Source organism: Acyrthosiphon pisum, chromosome X (genome assembly GCF_005508785.2).
Source record: "Acyrthosiphon pisum isolate AL4f chromosome X, pea_aphid_22Mar2018_4r6ur, whole genome shotgun sequence".
Taxonomy (NCBI): domain Eukaryota; kingdom Metazoa; phylum Arthropoda; class Insecta; order Hemiptera; family Aphididae; genus Acyrthosiphon; species Acyrthosiphon pisum.
The window spans coordinates 79,795,316-79,820,635 of NC_042493.1; the positions used below are offsets into that span (position 1 = coordinate 79,795,316).

General features: G+C 27.5%; 1 protein-coding gene across 1 annotated transcript; it reads right to left on the reverse strand.

Moving 5' to 3' along the window:
• Positions 1-13,522: 13,522 nt before the first annotated feature.
• LOC100167645 (plectin) lies at positions 13,523-24,139 on the reverse strand. Its single transcript, XM_001950420.5, has 5 exons — positions 23,918-24,139; positions 20,177-20,224; positions 15,463-15,711; positions 15,183-15,384; positions 13,523-15,112 (listed from the first exon to the last, which is right to left on the reverse strand). Exons 1-5 carry the CDS (start codon positions 23,990-23,992, stop codon positions 13,836-13,838), a joined length of 1,851 nt encoding a protein of 616 aa, XP_001950455.1. The 5' UTR covers positions 23,993-24,139; the 3' UTR covers positions 13,523-13,835.
• Between the last annotated feature and the right edge of the window lie 1,181 nt (positions 24,140-25,320).

Below are 25,320 nucleotides of genomic sequence, written 5' to 3' on the forward strand. Positions count from 1 at the left end.
ATTTGTCATAACTCATATTTTATAATATAAGGTAAATAGTAATAGTAATATAATACATTAGTAGTTAGTACCTACCTATATAATATAATTAATAATTATTATCATCTCGTTATATAAAAATCAGTGAGTTTAATACTTTAATGGCTAATAACGGCGTTCAATATTTAGGTACATATGTGGCAATTGTTAAATAAAAAGAACTAACTGTCTAGCTATATTACAGTAAATAGTAATGATACCATCAGTGGCGTATCCAGGATTTTATGTTGAAGCACATTATTTTTGGAAAAGGTTCATCAATAGGTTTTATGATTTCTCGTTAGTTTTTTAAATTATCCAAAATACATATCATGCTTTTTTTTATAAATGCATTTAGAGTTAAAATTTTGAAGAAATTAAATATATAATTTTAAAATAATTTTAGTTATTTTTTTGTATTTGTAATTTATTATTCTTCAAATAGCATTATATAAACCATAAATAGGTACTTGAAACGTATTTACATTACGTCATTGTAATACTATAGATTAATAATAAATTATTATTGATAATTATTGTTATTGGTTTAAATTATAAATTACAATCAATGGTAATACACTAATACAGTAATACGTATACTTATACTATACGTCTATAATACAATTTTGGTACTTGTTTGTTATTGACCCGCCCGCGCCACCACACCATTTAAAATGTATCACCCCGCCATCGATTGACCGTCCGCTGTACTACTATTTTTATATTTCTTTATAAAACTTTCAATTAAATTATAAAAGTAAATTTAAATAGATAATAATAAATATTAATAAATTGTTTACCATTAATAGTGGCATAGCTAATAATTTTTTCTCATATTTACACGTAAAAAATAAGACATTTATACAAATTATATCGTTAAATATCACACATTTTATTTAATTATATATTTTTGCTGTACAAATTGAATGCCGGTATTAAATACTTTGGAAAATAACTCATTAAAATTCTCTTTTGAAATAAGTTAATGACGTTTGTAAATTGTAAGATAGGTACCCGCTTTAAATTGCATATAGGTACCTGCAATATAAACATAAGTCAACAACATACTAACGATTAGATTAAAATATAATAAAATACAATTATTACGAATATTATAAGAAGTATTTATCATTTCTCCATAAATAGATCACATATTAGATCACATATACACCTACAAGTAAGATATCATAATTCATAAGGATACAGAGAATAGAGAAATATCATAATTTTAGATTACAATTTACTACACATAAATTATTTAATGACAAGGTACACTCGAAATCTCAAATTTACTATTTCGCAGAGGCAGAGCGAGTTCCCAGATTTTTAATAAATATTTTGCTGGTGCCAATAGTCGAAGGAAGACATTAATTAGGACATTTTTCTACTCATTGTTATATTTATGTTGCATATTTGTTTGACCCAAGTATTTTTGAAAACTGAATTCATTACCAAAAATAATTTTTGTACTCAGTCGGATTTGAAGTGGTGGGGAGGGGGAAATCCGGTCATCTGTTTGTCTGTTAGCCTAGGAGTTTGGTTTGGACCCTCAACAGTGTTTAATAAATATTATTACTTTTTTTTTGTGTTAGAAATCGCCATTCACTGGAATAAAGGGGCACTAACTACTAGGCCTATTATTACCTACCAAGTTTTATATTTATTTAAATAATATTTAATTCAATACCGGCTATCTATTAAAATAGTAAAAGACCAACATCTACCGGCCTGTATATTATTATGTTAAACTCAAAATGGTAATGAACAGTAACATTTTACTATTTTAGGAACTTCCTGGATATTCTATAATTTTATAAGCCGTATTCTCACGATTTTTGTGTTACAGTTATAGCCATATTTTATTGTAGCCAATATTTTAAACTGCTGCCGGCTGGTTACTTGCCATGCCATCGAACGACAAGCGGTATACTTCAATCAGCCTTCAATACTTATTACTTCCATATTCGTCACTGATGTAATGGTGTCCTTTCCGATGATTGTCGGTAAATATGACACAAGTCAAAATAAGGACCATTGGGCTATGACGCCTATGAGTATTGATCAACATAAGAAATAAAAATTAAGAATGAATACACTTGACAAATATACTAGTCGTCGCCCGTCGGAACACTTTATACACTAGCCCATTTGTCATTTGAATATTGTATTATTGGTGTGCAGTGTACTTGGCAAGTATATTGTAAGTTGTGCCTATCTGTTCGGCTGTGTCTCTGTTTAGTATCCTACAGGCTACAGCGGTTCCACAAAAATATATATATACATTTCTCAAACTATAAAATTATAAATACATGGGTTATACAAATTTGTAAGTTAATTTTAATACTTTTATACAAAATAATATAATACTTTAGTAATCAACACGTTATGTATGTACTATGTGGAAATTGACTACAACAACAATTTCCTTGAAAGATTACTTAAGAGGATGTCAGCGCGATAGCGCATCATTTGTTTTCTCTCTCTGGCCCACGCGCAACATAGACAAAACGCACTTACGCAGAATTATTTTTTCTTATGTTTTTAAGTAATCCTAGATTAAAATTACTAATTACAAAAAATATAGAGAATGATATTTTTGAGGGAATGACATATTGATTTGTCTAAATATTGTCTCAAAACAATTTAAACATTATTTAAATTTGCAAAAATGTTTTGTTTATTTTGAAAGTCCAAATGTCCAATACAAAGTCAAATAACAATAAAATAAAAAATCGATTTGTCATACCTTCAAAAATATTATTCTCTATCTTTTTTGTCATGGGTGATTTTAATCTAAGATTATAAAAACATAGAAAAATGATTCTGTGTAAACACGCTTTGCCTATGTTGCGCGTGGCCGAGAGAGAGAAAACAAATAATGCGCTGACATCCTCTTTAAGTTCCCAACATATTTAAAGTTCGACAGTTATTATTATACTAAAATAAACCGAATTATTATTATTTATTTATTTTACTGTTCGTAATAAGTCATAGCATTACATCCATGTTAAAACTATGATAAATGAGACGCAGGTGATCTATTTCCGAGTTCGTGCTAATCATTATGACGTATTTAATAGGTAGGTACTTCCAAAAACTGTGTTTTTGAATAATATAATCGCACCTACTATTCAGTATGACAGTATGCTCCATATTATATACTATTCCAACTCATTTCCAAGTACACTATATTAAATTATATTTATAGAATATGTATCACAAAAGACAAAACCAAACAGCCATTATGAATATAAATCAAATATATACCAGAAAGTATTACAAAATTCTTGGACCGAACGACGGCTACCCAAGCCACGACTGGCAATATCCCGGTTTCTCGGTCGGACAGTTCACCCGGCGCCCTTGGAATATTATAATTTATATGGTATTCACTGATTAGAAAGTTGGAAAATGTATATTTATTATGTAGGTATATTGTATTATTGTGTAATAATATGCTCTATGTATTCTAAGCCTCTAAGGTAATATTATGTATATTATTTAAGGTCTAATCTAATCTTCATGCTTTCACGGAGATAACATTTTTATCACTAACGAAATTTAATGATAACTATGCGTTAATGATACTATAGAAGTATTATAGAAGTATTTTTAAGGTCGTAATACTATATTAATGCTTTTGTAATTTTCTTATTTATACTTTATAACTCCAATCATCAGTCATCACATTAGAAAAAGGTATTTATTATTCATATTGTGTGTGTATTATGACGACTTATGACCTAATATGGTCCTATTACATTTATAATATTATGTTTTAAGTTAAGAAGCTCACAATGGAATGAACAATTGCACTATTTGTGATGGTAATAATATTGTAAGTCTTACAATGTAAGGCAATATTTTTGGAAAACAATTTTATTTTTCCTTTGGGGTGAACGTATGTAGTATATTATAGTAGTAATAAGTTATAACTACCTAGACTTAATTTGATATATCTAACTAAAGTAAAACTTATATTTTTTTATTTCATAGGCGCAACTAGGGTTAATTTTTTTTTTTGGGGGGGGCGGTGGGTTTTTACAAATAGGTTTTTACCTATTAACCTTAGGGTCAATTTTTATATTTAAATTAATTTAATATTCAATATTAAATCAATACTAATCTTCTATTACCTACAGAAAATTTGGCAGTAATTTTTTTTATTTCCAAACTTTTTGTTACATATCTTTCAATATTTATTATTGATAAATTTGAAAATCGATTTTATTTCATTGTGGTTTTCTGCTAAGTTTTTATCTCCGCATTGATAAAAATGAATGTTTGCAGGTTGCCGAACTAACAGGTATTGTGAAAGCTGCCTGTAGCAATTAATATAGATTTGGGTACACACCTTCAGTGACTACTTGTTTAATATCATCGACATCAAAATTCTCTTTAATCTAACTTTAATCAGGCAATTTTTGGAAACAATAGCATCTCTGATTTCTAATTTAATAAACACAATGCGTTTAACTCATGCATATTTTGTTTATGGAATGTGCAACATTGATAATAACTGAAATAATAATAATATTTGAATTTGAGGTTTTAGATGAATTGAAGGTTTTTTTTAATTGCTATAACGAATAAAAAATGTGTAAGTCATAGCTTACTTTTGAACTTATATTTGTACCTGTTATGTGGAAGCTGAATAAATATTTGGGAGGAGCTAAGACCCCCTAGCCACCACCTAATTGCGCCTATGTTTTATTTGTTGATAAGTTGAACAAATAAATTGGTAAAATAGTTTCAATAAAATGTATTACTTCTCACTTAAAGTTGCATATAGTATTTTAAAGTTAGATTTTAATATATCATCAAATATAGGTAAAGAATTTATAGTTACCTATTGGGATTCTTATCGGCATCATGTAGGATTTTATTATTACATATTTGGCTAGGTATTTAATAAAATAATATTACCTTTTATATTTTGATATAGAAATTATATATTTATTTTGATAATTGCTACATTTTATTTAAATGTTTGTATAATACATTTTAATTATCTATAAAAGAAAATTTAAAAAAATGTACAATTTGTGACTTTAGCTAAAACCAATATTTAATTAAGTTATTTTATTTTTTCAGCCAAACCAGTTGGCCAATTATTCCATCATATATATGTTGCTAATTTCAACAACTTGGAAACCAATTACATCTTTAGCAAAATAATGCAAAATATTTTATTCAATCAACTGCACAAAACAAATTACACAAGTGTTATAATAAGTAATAAAAAAAATATTGTTTACATACAAATTTAAAAATATAGTTGTAAAATGTTCAAAATCTTTTTTTAAACTTTTAAAAGAAATAATACAGGTAAGTCATAAGGTTAATTTTATAAATTATAATGTATCTATTAAAATTTAAACTAATATAGGGTTGCCATATTTCCATATTTTATTTTACTTTAACGAGACAAACACCATAAATATTTGTTGTATAATTTATAGATTTTTAAAATAGATTTTGTTACAAGATGTAACAAAGATTGTAACAAGACAAAATGTTAACATAAATTATTGAATATAAATTTTTGGACAATTGGCTGTATAGGACCCTGGGGCGCTATATATTAAAAACCAGTACAGTGCTGGTAAAATCAGGATATACCTATGTCAACCCTAAGCTAATAAATAATAACATTTTGTAGTAGTGATACAATATTTAGTCAATGCAGCATAAAAAATTCAAATATTATTAACAATTAAGTACCTATCTAAGTATATTATATGTAATATTGAGTAGATATATACAATAATATATAATAATATTAATAAATATAGTAAAATAAATATACATTATTTTACCATGATATTAAGAAAATATATTTTAAAAATAATTCAATTTGAACATTACCTAAGTATTATAATTAACATTTCTTCTTAATAAAAGTTAAAACACATATTTGCTCACATAATAGCATAATCATGTTGATACAAATTGAAAAATTGTTTTGAATTAAACAATAAAAAGTAAATATGAGATTTCATTATTTTACTTCTTTCATAGTTTATAGTGTTTTAGCTCTTAAGACACTTTGTAAGATAGTACTAAGCATTTAATAATAGATGTTTAAAATTCTATGATAAAAAATTAATTTATAAAACGTTTAATCAATAAAATACAAATATTATATTTATAGAATAAGAAAATAGAAAATAGATTTATATTCCAATATTGAATTTTACTATAAAATAATTTGATTGTAGATCACCAACATTTTTCAATCATATTGGACTATACACTCAATAATAAGTCACGTGTGTTTCTATTACTAAACTTATATATTTATTTTATAATTTTAGCTGAAACAAAACAAAGAAAAAGAAGTGAAACACTAGCAGAATCTGAAGAATGACCACTATAACACTATTTAAGATTTAATGATTATGTATTATTCAGTAAATTATTTTTACAGTCGACAAATTAACTTAAAAACTATTTTTTAATAAGCACCTTTAAAAATAATGTTACATTCATTCATTGTGCTCTTTTTTTATCTTATGTATAATAGTTAATATTATTATATCAAACTATATAATATAATAGAAACTGAACTTTAATTAGCTGAACATTATTTTCATGAATAATTTATTAAAATAAATAATTACAATTTTACTGTAGTACAGATATAATGGTTGATTGATTGGAGATTGATGTCTTTATTTTGTTCTATTATTTTATTTATATCATGATGTTTATCAAAATAACACAATAATAGTATTAAATAATTATACTCATAGATTAGATATAAAATATAATAACTAAAACTTAAACTATAAAAAATATTAAAATAACACTTCTTAATAATTATAATATAATTATATAAATAAATATTAAATTAAAATATGGATTTCTAAATAATAATGAAACTATGTTTATACATATTATTCTGAATTCTGTATAATTAAGCATTATATTTATTATGTAGGTACCAAATAGCAATCAAAATTTAAATTTTGTATCAGTTAAATGTTTTAATAAATAAAAATATTTAAAAGGATAAGAGACAAATTAATAGTTATTTCTTAAATACAGTAATGTAAACTTTACTATTCAAAGATATCTTATGTATTAAAAACTAAAAAAATAAAACTTAACAGAAGTAATAGAATTGCTATTAATTGTTATTACTTATTAATTAAATTAATTATAATAATAATAATAGTTTATTGCAACAATAATTTAACATGCATTTAAAATACCTGTATAAAATACAAAAGTTGCAACTTATCCTACAAGTAAAAACTGGAATGCGGATGAGTTGAGTTCAATTAAAATTAAACAGAAAATATAACAAAATGTAAACAATATTAAAAAACTTACCAAATAAAAAATTCTAATATACAAATATATATAAAACAAAAATATCTAAGATATAACACTAACTACATGCTTTTTATATTGAATAAAATTAATAAAAAAAAAACATTTATGTTATATTCACATAATAATAAGACACCTTTGATAATAGGGCTTTGATTACCAAAATTTGATTTATTCAAAGGAACATTTAAGTTGTTATTATTTTTTAATCTTCACATGCGATGGTAGATATTGCTTAATAGCAGGGATGGAAAACATATTTAAAAAAATGTTAATTAAACGGAAAAAAAAACATAAAATGAAAACAATTAATAAAAACGAAAACGAAAAAAAAAAAAAACAAAAACAATTAATAAAACAAAAAACAACTGAAAAGCGATAACAAAAAATCCCAAAAACCGAAAAAAATTTAATGACGAAAACGAAAATAAATTATAGCATTATACATTATTAAATTAAACCACGAAAAGAAAAATTTTGAAAAAAAATTCTTTACTTTTTAATCTTTAACTTTAAAAATATTTTAATTTGATAAATTGTAATTTTGATTTAAAATTTAAATATTAAGAATAATTAATTTTAATTTTTAACTTTTAAGTGCATTTCTATATTGCCCGTTACTATTATAACTTAAAAGTCATAAGTTATAAGAATATAATATAAAAAAAATATATATATTATCAAAAACATTATTTGGAAACAATTGGAAAATAACTTTTTTAAAAACGTTAATCAAAAACAATAAAGAAAAATAACGTTTTTAAAAATATTAATCAGAAACGTTTAAAAACAAAAACGATATTTTTTAAATCAATAAGCAAAAACGAAAAAAAAAAAATTAAAAATGTTTTCCATCCCTGCTTAATAGAGATCCTAACCTTATACATATATAACAAAGTTTGTCGTTCATATGATAGCCTAAAAGTTTGTACATGTAGATCTGTATATAGTACATTTATAGAAAAAAATCTTTGTTTATTTAAAATAATTTTTATTAAAGAATTTATAGTTGTACAATATAATACATTAATATGGTTGGAGTATGTACAACCACAGACCAATGAACCATACAAGTAAACTGACTGCTAATACTAAGAAAATTACCCTCAAAGTTTTACTATCAATTTTTTAGATCTAATATATTACGTAGTATTTTAAATTTATAAAATAATTTTCTTATTCAGTTATTGACAGAATAAAATATATGATCCACAAATCTGTGGTCAAAATTAATACCTAAGCATTTAATATTATAAATTATCTATAGAGGAATACAATTACAATGTGAATTTAAATATTTACAATAATAAGAATGAATACATAAGACAGAATTAAATCTATTTGACGTACTTGTATAGTTAGAAATATTGAAAATTACATACCTATTTAGATTTACTTAAGTTCAATTAAAGATTGTCATTGTCACACCAATTCTTGATCAAATCAAGACATATAAACATATTATATTTGATTTTTTTAACAATTCATTATAATTTATAATGATAACTGGTAATAGGTACTCCTATGAATAAGAATGAAATGTACTAAATTAAAATAGGTTATAATAGGTACAGTTTTCCAAAAGATTAATAATTGTTGTTAAACATTATGGTATTACCTGTACCTATGGCTGTATGGCTATAGAGTATAGATATAAATCAATTGTTAAGTCTTTAACTTAGTTCTGTACCTCTATACCTCATCTATGTGAACATGATGTTAGGAGTGTTAGGACGTAACATATATGCAATAGTGATTAGTGTTACATTACATATCTTTACTTCATTACATCATCATTACATGTGTATTCATTAAAATAGTCATATTTACGTCTGTACAAACTACAAATACCTACTGTCGATCGTAAATAACCCATTATATGTATATCGATAAGTTATCGACAAATTACGAAAAATGTTGTCTTTTTTGGGGTAAATTTATAATTACCCACACACGTCTATAAAAATCGTGGATATTCTACGTTGAAAAAATCGATAGTATAATCAACGACGAGGTAACGGAATGTGACAAAGACGAAGAACTGTCAGTTGAAGATTTATCTAGTTTTAAATATGCATCAATTATTGTATCTTGTGACACGGAAAGAAGTTTTTACGTGGTAATTGTAGAAGTTTTCAATTCGAAAAGTCGAAATCGATTTTTATTACTTCATGCTGGTACTTGTCCCATAAAAGCTACAATAAATTAATATGAATAGTGTTAAACACAATTTCATATAAAAAATGTTATTCTGAATTTGAAAATGCCTAATTATTTTATATATTATAATACTTTAATTAATTTATAATACTTTAATACTTACACAATGTCATTCAAAAATGTTTTTTTTTTTGTATTTGTATACATATATTTAGATTGTGTAATATTTTTACTCAACACCGTATAGTTTATTAATTTGTAAAAAAATAACTATGCATATTTATGAATCCTGCATATTATATAGATTTGCATCGCATATAAATCCGGGCCATATTAACAAATAATTAATATTTTTAAATTGTTGATTAATCGACTAGCCCAGGGATGGCGAACCTTTTGATAACTGCGTATCAAATCAAAATGTATGGTTTGATTTTATTTGCCTCGCGTGTCAGAAACTTTGCAGACTTTTTTTTTTTTTTAGTCGTCGTGTAAGGCATCCGAAACTAACTGTTGACGACTGTCGACTGTTCTATTGTACCTACGTTTGTACGTAAACGCGATAAACGAATTTATTGATAATCTAATTTAATCGTTTACGAGCTTAGAAAATGGAAAGTACAGATTATAATATCTTAAGATATATTCCAATAATAAGTTAAAGAAAGTTTCAAATTATCAATAATTTTTTTGGAAAGTGAAGTAAAAATTATGAATTTATTTTAAATTGGCATGTCACTGAGATAATGCGCACATGTCACTCCGTAACACGCGTGACATAGGTTCGCCATCCCTGGACTAGCCTATAGCGTATTTCTTGTGTTTCTTTAATATACTTTTTATTATATTTGTGGGTTCTACATTTATTTATTTTTTGTATTTCGTTATAGTTAAGTATCTACCAGTATATTGTAACTATTGGTTGATATTAAAATATTTATAATAAATTGTTTGTAGTTGTTGTACTATGTATGTAGTTAGTAATTACGACTGTTTGTATTACGATTTTATAACGGTTCTATTGTAAATTCATACTAGCCAGTATTAGAAAAATATCAAAATATAGGTAATTCGGTATTTGATACAGATTCATACAGATACTAACCAATATTAAAAAAATAGGTTTCCAAATTCTTTATTGTATACGGAAATATAGGTAGTTTATTGCGTTTTATTTAAATACGCTTAGAGACCGGAATTTAACACTGCTTTTCTAACTATATTGCTCATCCGAATTCCGAATTGCGTATGATGAGGGATAACAGCTTTCAGCCTTCAGATAATTCTGGCAACTTTCCGGACTAGCGTTTGTCTGCAAAATCTATTGAAGTAGATAACTTTGTTATATTCACGATGCCTCGATTTAAGATTATTATAATTATTACCTTAAATCATGATTATATGTGACCAAGGTTTATTAGGTTTGACTAGATTTTAATTTTTACCGATATAGGTAGTACCTATACCGACCTACAGTGAAAACTGCTTAATGCGGACCCTGAATCAATTATGTATTCTTCAATGCTTTGCCCTGGTTTTTGTTTTGCATTGAAAAATTAAAATCTCATAAATTATAATGTTTTCAAGTTTTTCCACTACATCTTTGGCAATAGAATTCTCTCACAAATTGAAATATCTACTACTAGTACCTACTCTAATCATTGATCTGAATGTTTTGGATGTCACGAATGTCATTGTTATGCATTATTCTAGTTATATTATCTTTGTTTCCACTTTTTCTAAACTACCGCAATCTAACTAGAAAATTTGATTTCTTTGGAAGGTTTAAAGGACGTTACATCATATCAATTTTTTTCAGGTTGAGTCGTGATACATGACCTTGTTTACTCAGGCTCGAACCTCAAGAGTGTTATACCTACTACATAGTGCAATTTATTATTCACCTAGGTCAGTGTTATGTTCTATGTGGGAAACCAGTTCAACTAAGTTTGACAAATACCTACATAAATATTTCAATAATTATCCTCCTAAAACAGTAGCAGCTACCAGCTGGGTAGAAATGACTATTATTGCGGCTCCGGCATATGCTGTGCCGTCTGGGTGGTTTGTTTTGAAAATTTGATATCCAGGCCCCAGGGATATTAAAATGTGAAGAGTTTGTAAAGTGTGTTTAAGTATCTCAGAGATAAGTACGATGTCAGTTTTATTATTTTGGAGTGTGGTTAGAATATATTTTTTTTGATCTAGTCCGATATAGTCATGAGCGTCTTTAAAAAATATAAGTGGAGGTAAGATGCTTTTAGGTGTATCATTGGTGGTATTAGGTTGCCCCTGATTTGAAGTCTCTGGTCGTCAAAATCGTAATCAAATAATATAGGTAAATAGGTGATGATATTAAATTTATATTGCAGCTATATTTAAGTAATTTATTTTACTAATTTTTAGATTCTGAGTGGAACGATGAATGTATTGATTTTACAATGATGTGTTATTTTTTTTATTTTTTTTTGTGTCTGTCATCATCTTTTAGTACAGTAAAAATGCTTAGATTCTCTTCAGCAGTATCTTTTCTGACAGGAAAGTGAATCTAGTTGGTACTTTGGGGGGTCAAAACTCAAAAGTAAAAAAAATTAGTAAGTTTAGTAAATTTAATAAATTCAGTAGGTTACAAGTGGGTCACTGTATAATGGATAGTATTAAATTTGAATTCAATGATATAATATCACTGTATAAGAAAAACGATTCTGAGCGGAGACGGTATGTCAGTCTAGGTATAAGACATATTATCTACTTATCTATGGTATAAAAAAAGAAAGTTGACCTATAATAGGTACCTACCTATAATAAATTCCAAATTAATCATATAACAATATCCATTAGGTACTTATATAACGTGTTATGCATCAACAACAAACCGTGGTACTATCATAGATATATAATAGTATACTTTAGAAGTTTCAAGTACCCACGAATAATATTTGTACAATCACAACAAAATAACTAAAATAGTTATTCTAGGTTTTTTAATATGTAATTTTGTCCAAATTTGAACTTAAAATGACTATAAAAATATACTGTGCTTAAATATTTTTTAGATTTTTTGGTTACAGAATTAACTACTTACGTGGAATCTTGTTTTAAATTTTCAATCCTTATATATAAAAGTTAAACATTTTATAAATTTTAACTACAAAATAATTATTAAATTTTAAATTTGATAAATGTTATCAATATTTGAATTTTAAATGAATACAAAAAAAATTGTGCCTGTGTATTATTAATATTATTCAACTGCTATTGTAATAATATATCATATATAGCCTTGTATTAAATTTTCACGCATTATTATTTATCACCCTAAAAATAAAATTATAGAAAAAAAAATTGAAAAAATTGAAAACTGATAATGCCCGTAAGGCGTAAAGTGTAAACAACTCCAAAAGAGTCAAAATATTTTCAAATTTTTATGGTTAGGTTAGGTTAGGTTAGGTTTGTTTAATTTGCAAAAATTCAAATGTCTTACAAAATTAAATTGAAATAATTATTAAAATAAATACATTCTTGCACAAGCACCATTTAATCTTAAAAGACTAGATGCTAAAATAATAAAGGACTGATTTTTATTTATTAATTTTATTTTACATATAAAATTCATGTGGGATTATTTGTACTATTATCAGTCTTATTGTCTTATTATGTTGTTACTATTGTTATTACTTATTAGTCTTATTGTCAAGTTATTGTGGTTATAATAACACATAGAGTAGAATATATATTATAGTAATATAGTAAATATTAGTATATTACTATTATAGTTAGGTACTAATTAGTTAGTCTACATATTTACAATCTACATCTTAACTTGTCATCTTGATGTTTTGCCCCCGACGGCCGACATGTAAAAGCTTTGAAAAATGGGCAACAATGTATGAATGTACTATAGAGGTCTAGGTAGGTACCTACATATTATATATTTGTATTTATATACACACCATAATTTTGGTGTTTGTTATCTTTTAATATTTAATGATAGAATTAAATATACATATTATCTATCATACATCTTACTTTCAAATACATTGTTTAAATAATTTAAATATCGTATATATTTTTTTTCTATAACAAATAAATGACAATACTGAAGATGTTAAATGTTATACTATTTAAATGCAAACTCTTATAAGTCTATTGTCTATAACATAATGACAATATTGAATGTTTAAAAATTATTAATAATTAAAACACTGTGTATAGAAACTTAACCTATATAAATTATAAATATTTAAATGATTATAATAATCTTGAAATAAATAATATAAATAAAAATGTATTTAATATAATAAACTTAAAAAAAACTTTTATTCTTCTTCTTCCTCTTCTTCCTCTTCTGATTCATCTTCCTCTTCAGACGATTCTTGTCCTTCTGCTTGAGCAACATCTAGATGCTCGGTGTCATGTTCGTCTTCGCCAATATCACCGTTTTCTTCAACTATTTCTTGTATTTCAACCTTTGAACTAATATCTCCATCGTTTTCAGATACAACAGAGGTACTACTTGTTATGGTAGTTGTCTTTTTGATTGTTCGTTGAAATACTGCTGTAGTTTTAACCCCACCTTCATCTTCGTTAATTATTTCCGTGGAGGTGGTAGTAGTTGAAGATTTTGCAATCGCAGCAGCATTAGTTTCTTGGGATTCTGAGCTTATATCTCTAGTTTTCTCAGACAATTCTATTTGTTGTTCGGATTGATCGATTTCTTCTTTTGTTGTAATTTCATTGACTACTTGTTCAGTTTCTTCAACTTTCTTATCTAATGCTGATTGCGCTGCGTCTTCTTCAGCGGCAGATCTTCTAGCTGCTTCATCTTCCGCTGCTAGTCGAGTTGCTTCTTCTTCAGCTGCTAGTCGAGCTGCTTCTTCTTCAGCTGCTAAGCGAGCTGCTTCTTCTTCAGCTGCTAGTCGAGCTGCTTCTTCTTCAGCTGCTAGTCGAGCTGCTTCTTCTTCAGCTGCTAGTCGAGCTGCTTCTTCTTCAGCTGCTAGTCGAGCTGCTTCTTCTTCAGCTGCTAGCCTAGCTGTTTCTTCTTCAGCTGCTAGTCTAGCTGCTTTTTCTTCAGCTGCTAGCCGAGCGGCTTCTTCTTCAGCCGCTAGCCGAGCGGCTTCTTTTTCAGCTGCCAGTCGAGCTGCTTCCTTTTTAGCTGCTTTCTCTTCAGCTAGTATTCGAGTGGCTTCCTGTTCAGCTGCTTCTTTTGCTGCTAATCTAGTAGCTTCTTTTTCAGCAGCTTCCTCTTCAGCATGTAACTGAGCTGCTTTCTTTTCTGCTGCTTCTTTTTCTGAAGCTAATCGAGTTGCTTCCTTTTCAGCTGCTAAATTCTTGTTAGAAATTGTTTGCGTGGACTCAATCTTATTAAAATTATTTTTAGTATCATCTTCTAACTTTTTTTTTGGATGATTTTTCGAATTTTCTGTATTATTTACTTTAACCGTTGGATGTGCTGAAGATGCCGCCACAGCTTCTCTAGTTTTGTTGTAATAAGACAACATAGTGATATTGTCGTCAACTTCTTTTGACAAATGTGGCCTTCTCCTTGGATATGCCTTGCCACCAGCATATGACACACAAGCTAAATGTCCTTTACCTTTAAAAATATAAATGCTATTACTATTGTTTAATAAATAAGAATGGTAATTATTATTATTATATTATACCAATGCTGTTGTCGCGGCGATATGAATCAGAGTCAGAAAGGATCTTTTCAATATAAGCATCAGATTCTATACGTTGTGCTATAGGTAATTCACTATATCCATTAGACACCGAAGATATTTTGGGTCTGATTGTAGGAGTGTATATTTGTTTAAGCAATCCAGCGGTTTGAGCTCGGATATCTCTTGTAACATCATCAAAGTTCTATAACCATCAAAATAATAGTATTAATAAAAAAATAAATCTTAATATTTATTATTAATCAATTTAATTGGTTCTCACTGTAGAACTCCTAGAGTTTAGATACTCATCAGTTGCATCGTACGATGGATGAGATCGTGGACGATGTTCTATCCTATCTAAAACACCATGAATTGTAGCTGCGGATCTTCTGTGTAATGGTACGTAATGATGGTGAGTATAAGGATAACCATTGTAAGGTAAAACTTTTGAAGATGGTTTCCCAGTTGATATCGATGGTGTTAAGATAAATGGAGTAGGCGTAGTACTCGTCTGATAAACTTGATGCGCCTGATTAGTGATTAGAATATTAATTAATTAATTATTTAATATATAATAATATTGCATGCGAGAAGTTTTAATTTTTTATATAGATACAAGGTGTATTTATTTTGAAAACGCATTGAAATATAACTTAAGTGCTTCGTTATTTTTAAATAAGTAATATATTCAATTTGCGAATCTAAGTCAAAATACCTATCTATAGATCTAAAATCCATGATTAAAAAATCAATGGATAGGACAAAAAAATCCAAATAAAAATAAAATTTGAAAATAGCATGCTTATGATAGTAATAATTGGATTATTTGAGTATGATTGTCAAATGTCAATAATGTATTATCATTTAAGTTATAAATAATAATACAATTATGAATTAATCTTAAATAACTTATTTGAGTATGAATTACATAAAACAAATATTTCATTTAAAACGCTGACATATAAAAAAAACAATTGTATGTATACCCTTTATACTTTTTAAACTTATTTGTATTAAGAGGACGTCGCACCCGCATATATGTTGTCTCCTTCTTATACGCGGAGTATTTTTAGTATTTTAAAATTGTAAATTGTTAATACATCTTTTATAAGTAAGATTTAGTAATTATAACTAAGTATTATTTTAATTTTTTAACGCACTGCTGAATTACGCAAACAACATACGAAATTACGATCATTATATTATTCTAAAATAGTCACCAGGAAAGTAGAGACTGATGGAAACTGATAGAATTTAATGATTACGATATCAATACTACTCTTCTACATCGATGATATTAGATAATAATAATTAATACAAATATCAGTATCATTATGAAGCAGAAAAACGTTGATAAAATTGTCTGTGATTGAACTGATATATTATGTAACCTATTCCTACTGTCTAGTACGATATAGATTCAAATAATCAAAATATATAATATATGTAATGCCGATGGCCAAAGACGTTGTTCGTTCATATCACAGATATATTTTAAATACGTATATTATTGTAGGTATTTATATTATTTTATGAAAAACTACGTGCAACATATTTATTCACTTATTTGCATATTATAATAATTTATAGCGGACAGTCATTAACAAATGAAATATTTTTTTTTTAATGTGATTTAGGTACCGAAACTCATTATTTAATTTTCATTGTTATTTATAAATAATAAAAATTGTTATTATTAATATTAATATTATTTTTGTTGAACATGCTATATTTTTTTTTGTTTTTAAATTTTAGTTTTTTTTCCATGCGTTGGTTTTTATAATTCTAGATTTGTATACATTGGATATTCTGACTTAGGATATAATTTGTTGATTGTTCTATAACACAACTAAACACACATGTCCAGTAATTCAATTTTTTGAAAATCCATGAAATGTACAGACCTCGATTTCTTGTAAGTTTCATCCATAATATTTTAATTGAATGTAAAACCATAATTTGGGTTATTTTTTAATACTAATGTTATAAAATAAAATAGGTAAGTAGGTAGGTACCTATAATAAGAAAATATTAAAAATTACATCACCTAATTACTTATAATTACTTATAAGATTAAAATGAAAAGATCATGGTACCTACTTCATGATTATTATTTATTAGTATATATGTGTTCGTCTGGCACGAAATCAAATATGCTGCAGTAATGCAGTCTACGGAATCACACTAAACACAATTTTTTCATCTACATGCATGTTTTAAAATAACTCGTGACTCGGGAGTTGTTTGTCGTGACTTTAATAGTAATCTAAATAAGTAGTTCATGACATCTAACTATGCTAGTATTAAATTGTTTCTTATAATTAAAAAAATCTTTGTTTTATTGTTTTTTTATTTTTTATTTTATACTGTTGATTGATTAACAAAGGTAATTCAATATTGTATAAATAGAATAAACTATAAGATTCGTACTATAAAAATAATATAGAACTATGAAATACCAATCCCACTAAATACTAATATATTAAGTATATTATTTTATGCACGCAAACGTTGAAATAATATTATAATATTAAAAGAAGAGGACAAACAAAATGTTAAAAATATCTGAAAACCACTATAGAAAAAATTCAATTATTTTAGATTCTGATCGGAGCGTTGAATATATTGATTTTAAAATTATGTGTTTTTATTTTTTATTTTTTATTATTTTTGTGTCTGTCATCACCTTTTAGGACACTAAAAATGCTTAGATTTTATTCAACAGAATCTTTTCTGATAGGAAAGTGAATTTAGTTGGTACTTTGGGGAGTCAAATGTAAAAATTGCCCAGTAGTTTTCAAAAGCGCCGTTAAAAACAAAAGAAAAATTAAGGAAAAACGGGAAGTTTTACGCAAAATCTGTTAAACAAATTACCGTACGTATGTCTTAAACATGAACTTTAAATGCTTATAAAAAAAAATTGTGACTAGAAAATAAGTCAAAATATTTGGAAAATGTTATGGTGTATAGAAAAATGCTAGTATAAACATTCAGTCAAAATTGCATGTACCTTCGGTAATTTGTTTAAGAGTATAAGAGATTTTGCGTAAGAATATGTTCCTTAATATTTCTTTTGTCTTCAGGGCACTTTTGAAACTTACTGAGCAATCTTTACTTTTGACTTCCCAAAGTTCCAACTAGATTCACTTTCCTTATTCGTTCGTCCTATCAGACAAAAATTTATTCATCATAATATCATCAAATATACTTATAGTAATATCATATAGGCTGACAGACCGTTTTCGCTCAGAATCGTTTTTCTTATACAATGATATTATATCATTGAATTCAAATTTAACACCATCCATTACAGTGACCCACTTGTCACCAACTGTACAGCAGAGCGACATCCACTTACCCACTTTTTATAAATAATTTTCAAGAATTTCTAAAAAACGAATTGGATTAAATAATAATATATAATAGACGGAGTTTTATATAGGATGCCGGGTATAATAATTAGTAAGAATAGACTGTAACCTGATACGTCATAATGTCATATTCATACAATTTTCCGCTAAAATTAATAAAACTCATCATATAAAATATAAATAACGAAATTATAAACAATGTACTTTTTAGGATTTAAAAAATTAGGTACACAAATAAAAACATAATATGTCATCATTGGATGCCTGTTTTTTTCATTTACCTATATATAATATTATAATATCACATGCTTATAATTATAATTGTTACTTTAATAGATTGTAAATCAATACATATTGCCTGTAATAAATAAAGTTAAAAAAACCATTAGAAATAAAATTTATCCTCTCCCTTTCATTGCTTCTTCAGAGTTTATGTATGCTATACATATAAAATGCTATAAAATTTTACATTTCTTTCGTATCTTCAGGGAGGTATTTGTTTAATATTAGAAAATAAAAACTAAAACTATATTTTGAAACTTTAACTTATGATTACTTAGATACCTAGGTACTTAAAGTATTATTAGACATTTACAAAAGCTACCTTTATCGTTAAATCTCAATTCTTAATTCTTCCGCAAGATACGTAAGAGTCTAAGATTTTAAGTTTAGATTTCCACTGCACGCGTTGAACATACAATTTCCGTTTACTTCCTTATTGATTCAGATTAACAAATATGGATATTAGGATATTGCATATAATGTTTATAAATTATACTTGTATAGTTTTATTATAAATTAATATGTATAGTGTACACTATTAGACGGTAGCAGAACTGTAAAAGACTGAATTATAATGTACTATGTACTATGTAGTCCATTGAGTTGTATAAGATATAAAACAAAATATACCTATGCATTAATTATGTATTTTTATAAATAATCAGTTATATCAGCGTAGGAGTACATCACTTAATTGTTGCTTATTTTTTTTTTTAAATTTCAATAGATATAAAATTATTATTGCGTCAATTGCAATATCGGCCTGGCCCTCTGTTTTTTAGGGTCTCGTATTTTTTTTTTCCTGGCGTGTTTCTGGTTTATAGAGCTTGGCAAAGTATTTATCGAAATATTTAACGTAATTTTTAGGCGCAAATTTCTTTACTGCAGGGGCCAAAACCGTTCATTATGAGGCCCCTTTAAAAAACTTATCCATGGGCTTTTGGTGTGCAAGCCGACACCATCTAAGTATCAAGCATATTATAAATTTGAGTATTTTTTGGTTTTAAAATATTTTTGGTGACTGTTTGAGTACAAATGCAGTGAAACAGTAATAGACTTTATAGAATTTATTTATTGAAATCAAAATATAATCAGGAGAAAATGTATAAAAAGAACTAAATAACTGCCGGATGTTATTTTTTTGTTGATTAAATTGTCAATTTAGTATTCAATTTATTTATGGCTTCGAAAATATATGATATTTATATTAAATATTTATTAGTAACTTAGGTAGTCATCAATTTATTTTTTATTAAAATATCTTCCTACTATCTAATTCTTATTCAGTGATATTATATTATATTCTGTGTATGTGTATAACATTAGACAATTAATAATTACCTTATAGTAAGTAGGTGGCAAATCATAGCCATCGGACGAATACAGTGGCTGTAATCAAGTATAAATAATATTCATTTGTAGGAAAAAAGTTGAAAATAAAATAATATTAAACACACGATGGGATATTTTTTTCAATAAATAATATTTATTTTTAACAATAACAACAACAACGATAACGACAATATCGAAATAAATTATATAATATTATTAAGTATATTTTTAAAAATTAATTTAGTAGTAATAGCAGTAGTAGTGGTTGTAACGTGCTTGTTATATGTAATAAGTTTCATGTGTCAATATTAAAATTAACTAACTGTACAAAATAAACTATATTAGATTCTATACACCAGTTATAAGTTATTAATTTAATATATAATAATTTATTATTAAAAATGCGTGCGTGCGTATTGTGTAAATATTGTTATATTAAACCGCAGTTTTTTTGTATAGTATATGTATATATATATTTGTTTTCAATTAGTATTTATATGTGTACCTATACATATACATGCTTGCATGTAAGTATAACAACACCTAATAACATTATTATATAGGAAATAATAATATTATGTTTTTCGATTCTTGGCTTCCAGTCAATTAATTTAGACGCGGTAAGAGTAGTGACGGTAGGTGGGAGTGCCTCCGGGCAAGCGACCACTGGTGGTTGTGGAATAAGACGAATGGTAACCTCCGGGACGACCATCAGACGAGGAACTTGTACGGGTTACCTTCTCTGTTGAGTAGCTTGATCCCGGGCGTCCCGAGGACTCGATGCGTTGCTCAGTGTGGTATTCATATTGTCTTCTTGTTTCAATCGGCGCAGGTGTGCTGTACGACGAGCTCACAGAGTATCTGCTGGGCGTCTATATACATATAAAACACAACGCGCACGTCACGCATTTCTTAATACTGTCTTTTTAAATAATTGTTTCTAATATCTAATATAAAACATCCCGATATTCGAAGCCCATTAGGTACAAATTGAAAATTGAAAAAAAATCTGGTATTTTGGCACCCCGTGTTATAGAAAAGTGTAAACACTGCGTAATATGTCTTTAACGAGTATAACGATCCTGTCACAACACTACGGTCTATAAAATATAATATGATTATGTCTATATCTCTACACCGCCAGCTAATAGTAATATTCTGTATGTATGTATGTTTGTATCTATGTATATCTATGTATATATGTCTGTATGTATGTGTGTCTGTATGTATGTCTGTATGTATGTGTGTCTGTATGTCTGTATGTCTGTATGTCTGTATATTGTATGTATATAATATTATTACCAACACCTTTTACCAATGTATTATTATTACATAAATGTAATTATTAAAATTATATTATTGTTGCGGTAAATGTATACATATAGAAAATGACACGACTGCCGAACGCGTGAAAACCGAAAATGTTATTGTTTACGAATTGGGGAACGGTATAATAAACATTGTTTGGCAGTTCTTCGTGTGTTCTAACTTCTAATATCGGTATAACGTCGGCGGCATCGAGCTGAACAGTATCCGCCGCCGAGTGTGCCCCTCGTGCCCTTCAGTATCCACCCGGTAGTGGTTCAGGCGACCCTTGGAAGGTATTGTTTCGGTTTCGTGCAAGTGTCTGCGAGCCAGTGCGGATTTAATCAATTCTTTCGTTTCCGTTTCTACGTCCGTTTCGTTGCCAGCCCCGAGGAACTCCCGTTGCAATTGGTGTATGTCGCCTCTTCTCCCGAACACTAGATAAGGCAACGGGACCTGACTGGGACGGGGGACATTGGGGACCTTGTGCCACGGGACACGAACCGTGTTTCTGGTAAACGCGGCCGGTTTGGGTTGCCCGTGTTCTTGGTGGCGCTCTGACTATAACACACACACACCCACACACACACTGATAAGTATATCTATACCTATATGTATTATTTAATATGCAAAATATGGGAATTTAATCGGTTTCCAATATAGGTATCTAAGTTATGACTAAAATGTGCGTGTGTATATGTTGGTTACACAAACGACCGGTATAATATTTTAGTGATGCATCAATTTCTGAATTACAATCATTATAATAAACACTTAATATCCATGGGTCATGGGTACATATTACATAATATAAGCTTAATTTAAAAATAATTTGTAATACATTATGTAACTAACTTACATATTTTAAAAATCTGTATAATTTATAACACTTAAGAAGCTTACAGCTACTAATATTTCACAACATCAACATTGTACCTACCTACTTAAGAAGTACATATAGGTAATATTATGTAACAATAAAACAAATTATTATTTAAAATATGTAATGTAATATATAAGTACAAAATGTCTAATATTAAAATATTAAACGGGTGACGAACAATTAAAATAAAAATCACTCTTAAAATGTCTACGTACCTAGGATAGGTATTAAATAACACAATTATATCATAAAAATAATCGAGTGTATAAATGTAAATAAAATTGTACCTATAGTCAATGCAGTCAAAGAATTTCCATTATTTATCGAATTATTAAATAAAAATTGTGTGTAATAAACTAATATAGAATAAAGGTGACAAATTACAATTATTAAGGTCCTACAAAAAATAAAGTTTATTTATATATTATTTTTTAATTATTCTGTTTACCAATGTATTGGATAATTATTCTTGTGTGTAAGAAAAAAAGTTTAAAAGAATTTACAAACTTAAATTTAGATTTGTGCATTAGCGTTATTAATAAATACGGAGCCCCAGAAATGGTCAAGTCGCCAAATATTGGTACGCATAAATTATACACTCGAGAACATTCTTTAAAAAATTAAAATATAAATATAATGTACAAAAATAAGTGTTAAATTATAAATGATTGAAAAAATAAACCCATGATTCATGGAAATATTTTGATGGTGCTTGGTGTTGGTAATAAATAATAAGTAATTACTAATAAGTAATACAATTTATTGAGGTACAAAATAATCTATTTTATAACGTCTAATTATTTAATATAACTTATAATGCAATATGGTCGTCATCGTTGTCGAACATACACAAACACACTTAGTATATAACTATTAGTATTTTCTTTCGATGTCGTTAGCCACACTTCCACCACAGCCAATGGTGTAATATGTGAATGGCATATTAGATATTTCCCAGTAGTTTTTACTTTAAAATACAAATATAATATATATACAGTTTTTTTTCAATGCGGCTATTTAATATTTTACCCCCCTCGCAAAGAATTCATAGTTTATTATTAAGCCATTAAATGACTGCACAGAATTTAGTTAACAACATACATTGTCTGTGATGGAGGTTTTCTTTATGAACTGGGGATGCATGTCTTTATTTGTTAATGAAAGTTTCAAGCAGTGCCGTCGTAAGGTTTAGACAGACCTCCGTGCCAAAATATGCCAAATATGTTCGGATCGCATTCCGGAACTTTTCAGTTTTCACACCATGTTAATTTAATCGATAAAAGTATAAAACTATTTGTTGTCAAACAATCAAAAATATGCCATAAAATATAATATACGGGGTCATAATTGCCATGAATAATTATGGGTGGTAAAGACATTGACTTCAGACTTCATTTAACCTAACCCTTAAGACGGTACAGCAGGTGACTTTATTACTCAGAGGGTAATTTTTGATTACGTTAATTTATCCTTTACTGACATCATAAAATCGCTAATAGTTACGACACAACTTAACTATTTTTTAATTAATAGAAATAATTTCAAATCAAAAAAACACTTACGGTGACTGAATAAGAACTGGCCGGTTTGTAGTACGCCGGTCTCCGGGAAGTGTAAAAGTCGGAAGAGTAAACCATATTTGTTTTATTAAAGTGTGTTGGACTGGTGGAGATTGACTTCTAAGATAGTCCTGCGTTTAGTGGATCGTGCGAACGGTTCAGCTATTTGTAAATGTCTGAATCCAAAGTATTGTAGTCACTAAAATTCTTTAAATAAAATAGCATTATATATAAGCATACATGTGGATAAAGAGGGGATACGATCATCGAGTGGTGTGCACTCGGCGTCCACCGGCGCTGACTAATCGGCCGAAGCGTGACGCCTGTAACAGGATTTATTATTAGAACAGAATATGTAACAGCCGCCGTTGTTTTCTAATGCGAATAAGAATAATAATATCAAGGACCGAGGAAATAAGCGAGAGTGCATTGTACATAGATATATATAGCAATTGGCATTTGGCAATGGCAATGATGGATCAATAATATCAACATAAACTTATTTATACGTTTAATGATATTATACATTGTTCAATCACGGGCGTCCTTAGGTTGGGGGGGGGGGGAGGGGGCGCTCAGCCACCCAGGAAAAAATAATTCCTCGGGATTTTTTTCATTTCATAAATACATAATATTTTGTATGAGCGTTCTAATATTTCCATCACGTAGTTTTATATCCCATCCATACTTCATAGTAACTCATGTACCACCTATATCTGGTATAGTTAGTTAAATTTATTTTTTATGGTATTCATATTGATATACACCATTGATTTTATAAAATATTATATTATAAGTACACAGTATGTTTTAATTTTTATCAACTTTAAAAGTTAAAAAGCTGCAGGATTGCCTATCGGTTTGTATCATTGACGACAGCACTATCGTCTATCGATGCCCCTACCAAAATTGAGAAATAAATATATTTTTTTATCATTATTATTTATTTGTATGCACTTTGATTAATATTTTTTAACTTAGGTACCTGCTAACCAAAGAATATCAAAGAAGCGTACAGCGCAAAAAAAAAGTTTGTTAGCTTTAAGTGCGTTAAATGTATTGAATTCTAAGAAAAATGATTTGGTGCCATGTTACATTACTAAATGTATAAAAAAACTAAACCAACTTTATTTTATCATTTAATAATTAAATTTTTTCAACATACATTATGTGTGTTTTTACAATACAGTTTAAATAATGATACATTTTACAATACGTCATAAATATTAAGTATTGTTGTATGAACAAAATAGTTGTATCAAAATTAATATCTGCACATGTTGTTGAAAGTACGACATCTTTATTTCATAAAGTTGATTATTATCGTCATTCGTCTTATGCACAAAAAAACACATGAAATAAAAATCTAATTTTAGGGTACATTATTGTGTGAATTGAACATCATT

Excerpts from the sequence above, each read along its gene's own strand:
- LOC100167645 (XM_001950420.5), bottom strand. The coding sequence starts at position 23,992 with ATGGTTTACTCTTCCGACTTTTACACTTCCCGGAGACCGGCGTACTAC. Across the intron at positions 20,225-23,917 it reads CCAGTTCTTATTCAGTCACC|CCACTGTATTCGTCCGATGG; the intron begins GTAAGTGTTTTT and ends ACTTGATTACAG. Across the intron at positions 15,113-15,182 it reads TCGCCGCGACAACAGCATTG|GTAAAGGACATTTAGCTTGT; the intron begins GTATAATATAAT and ends ATATTTTTAAAG.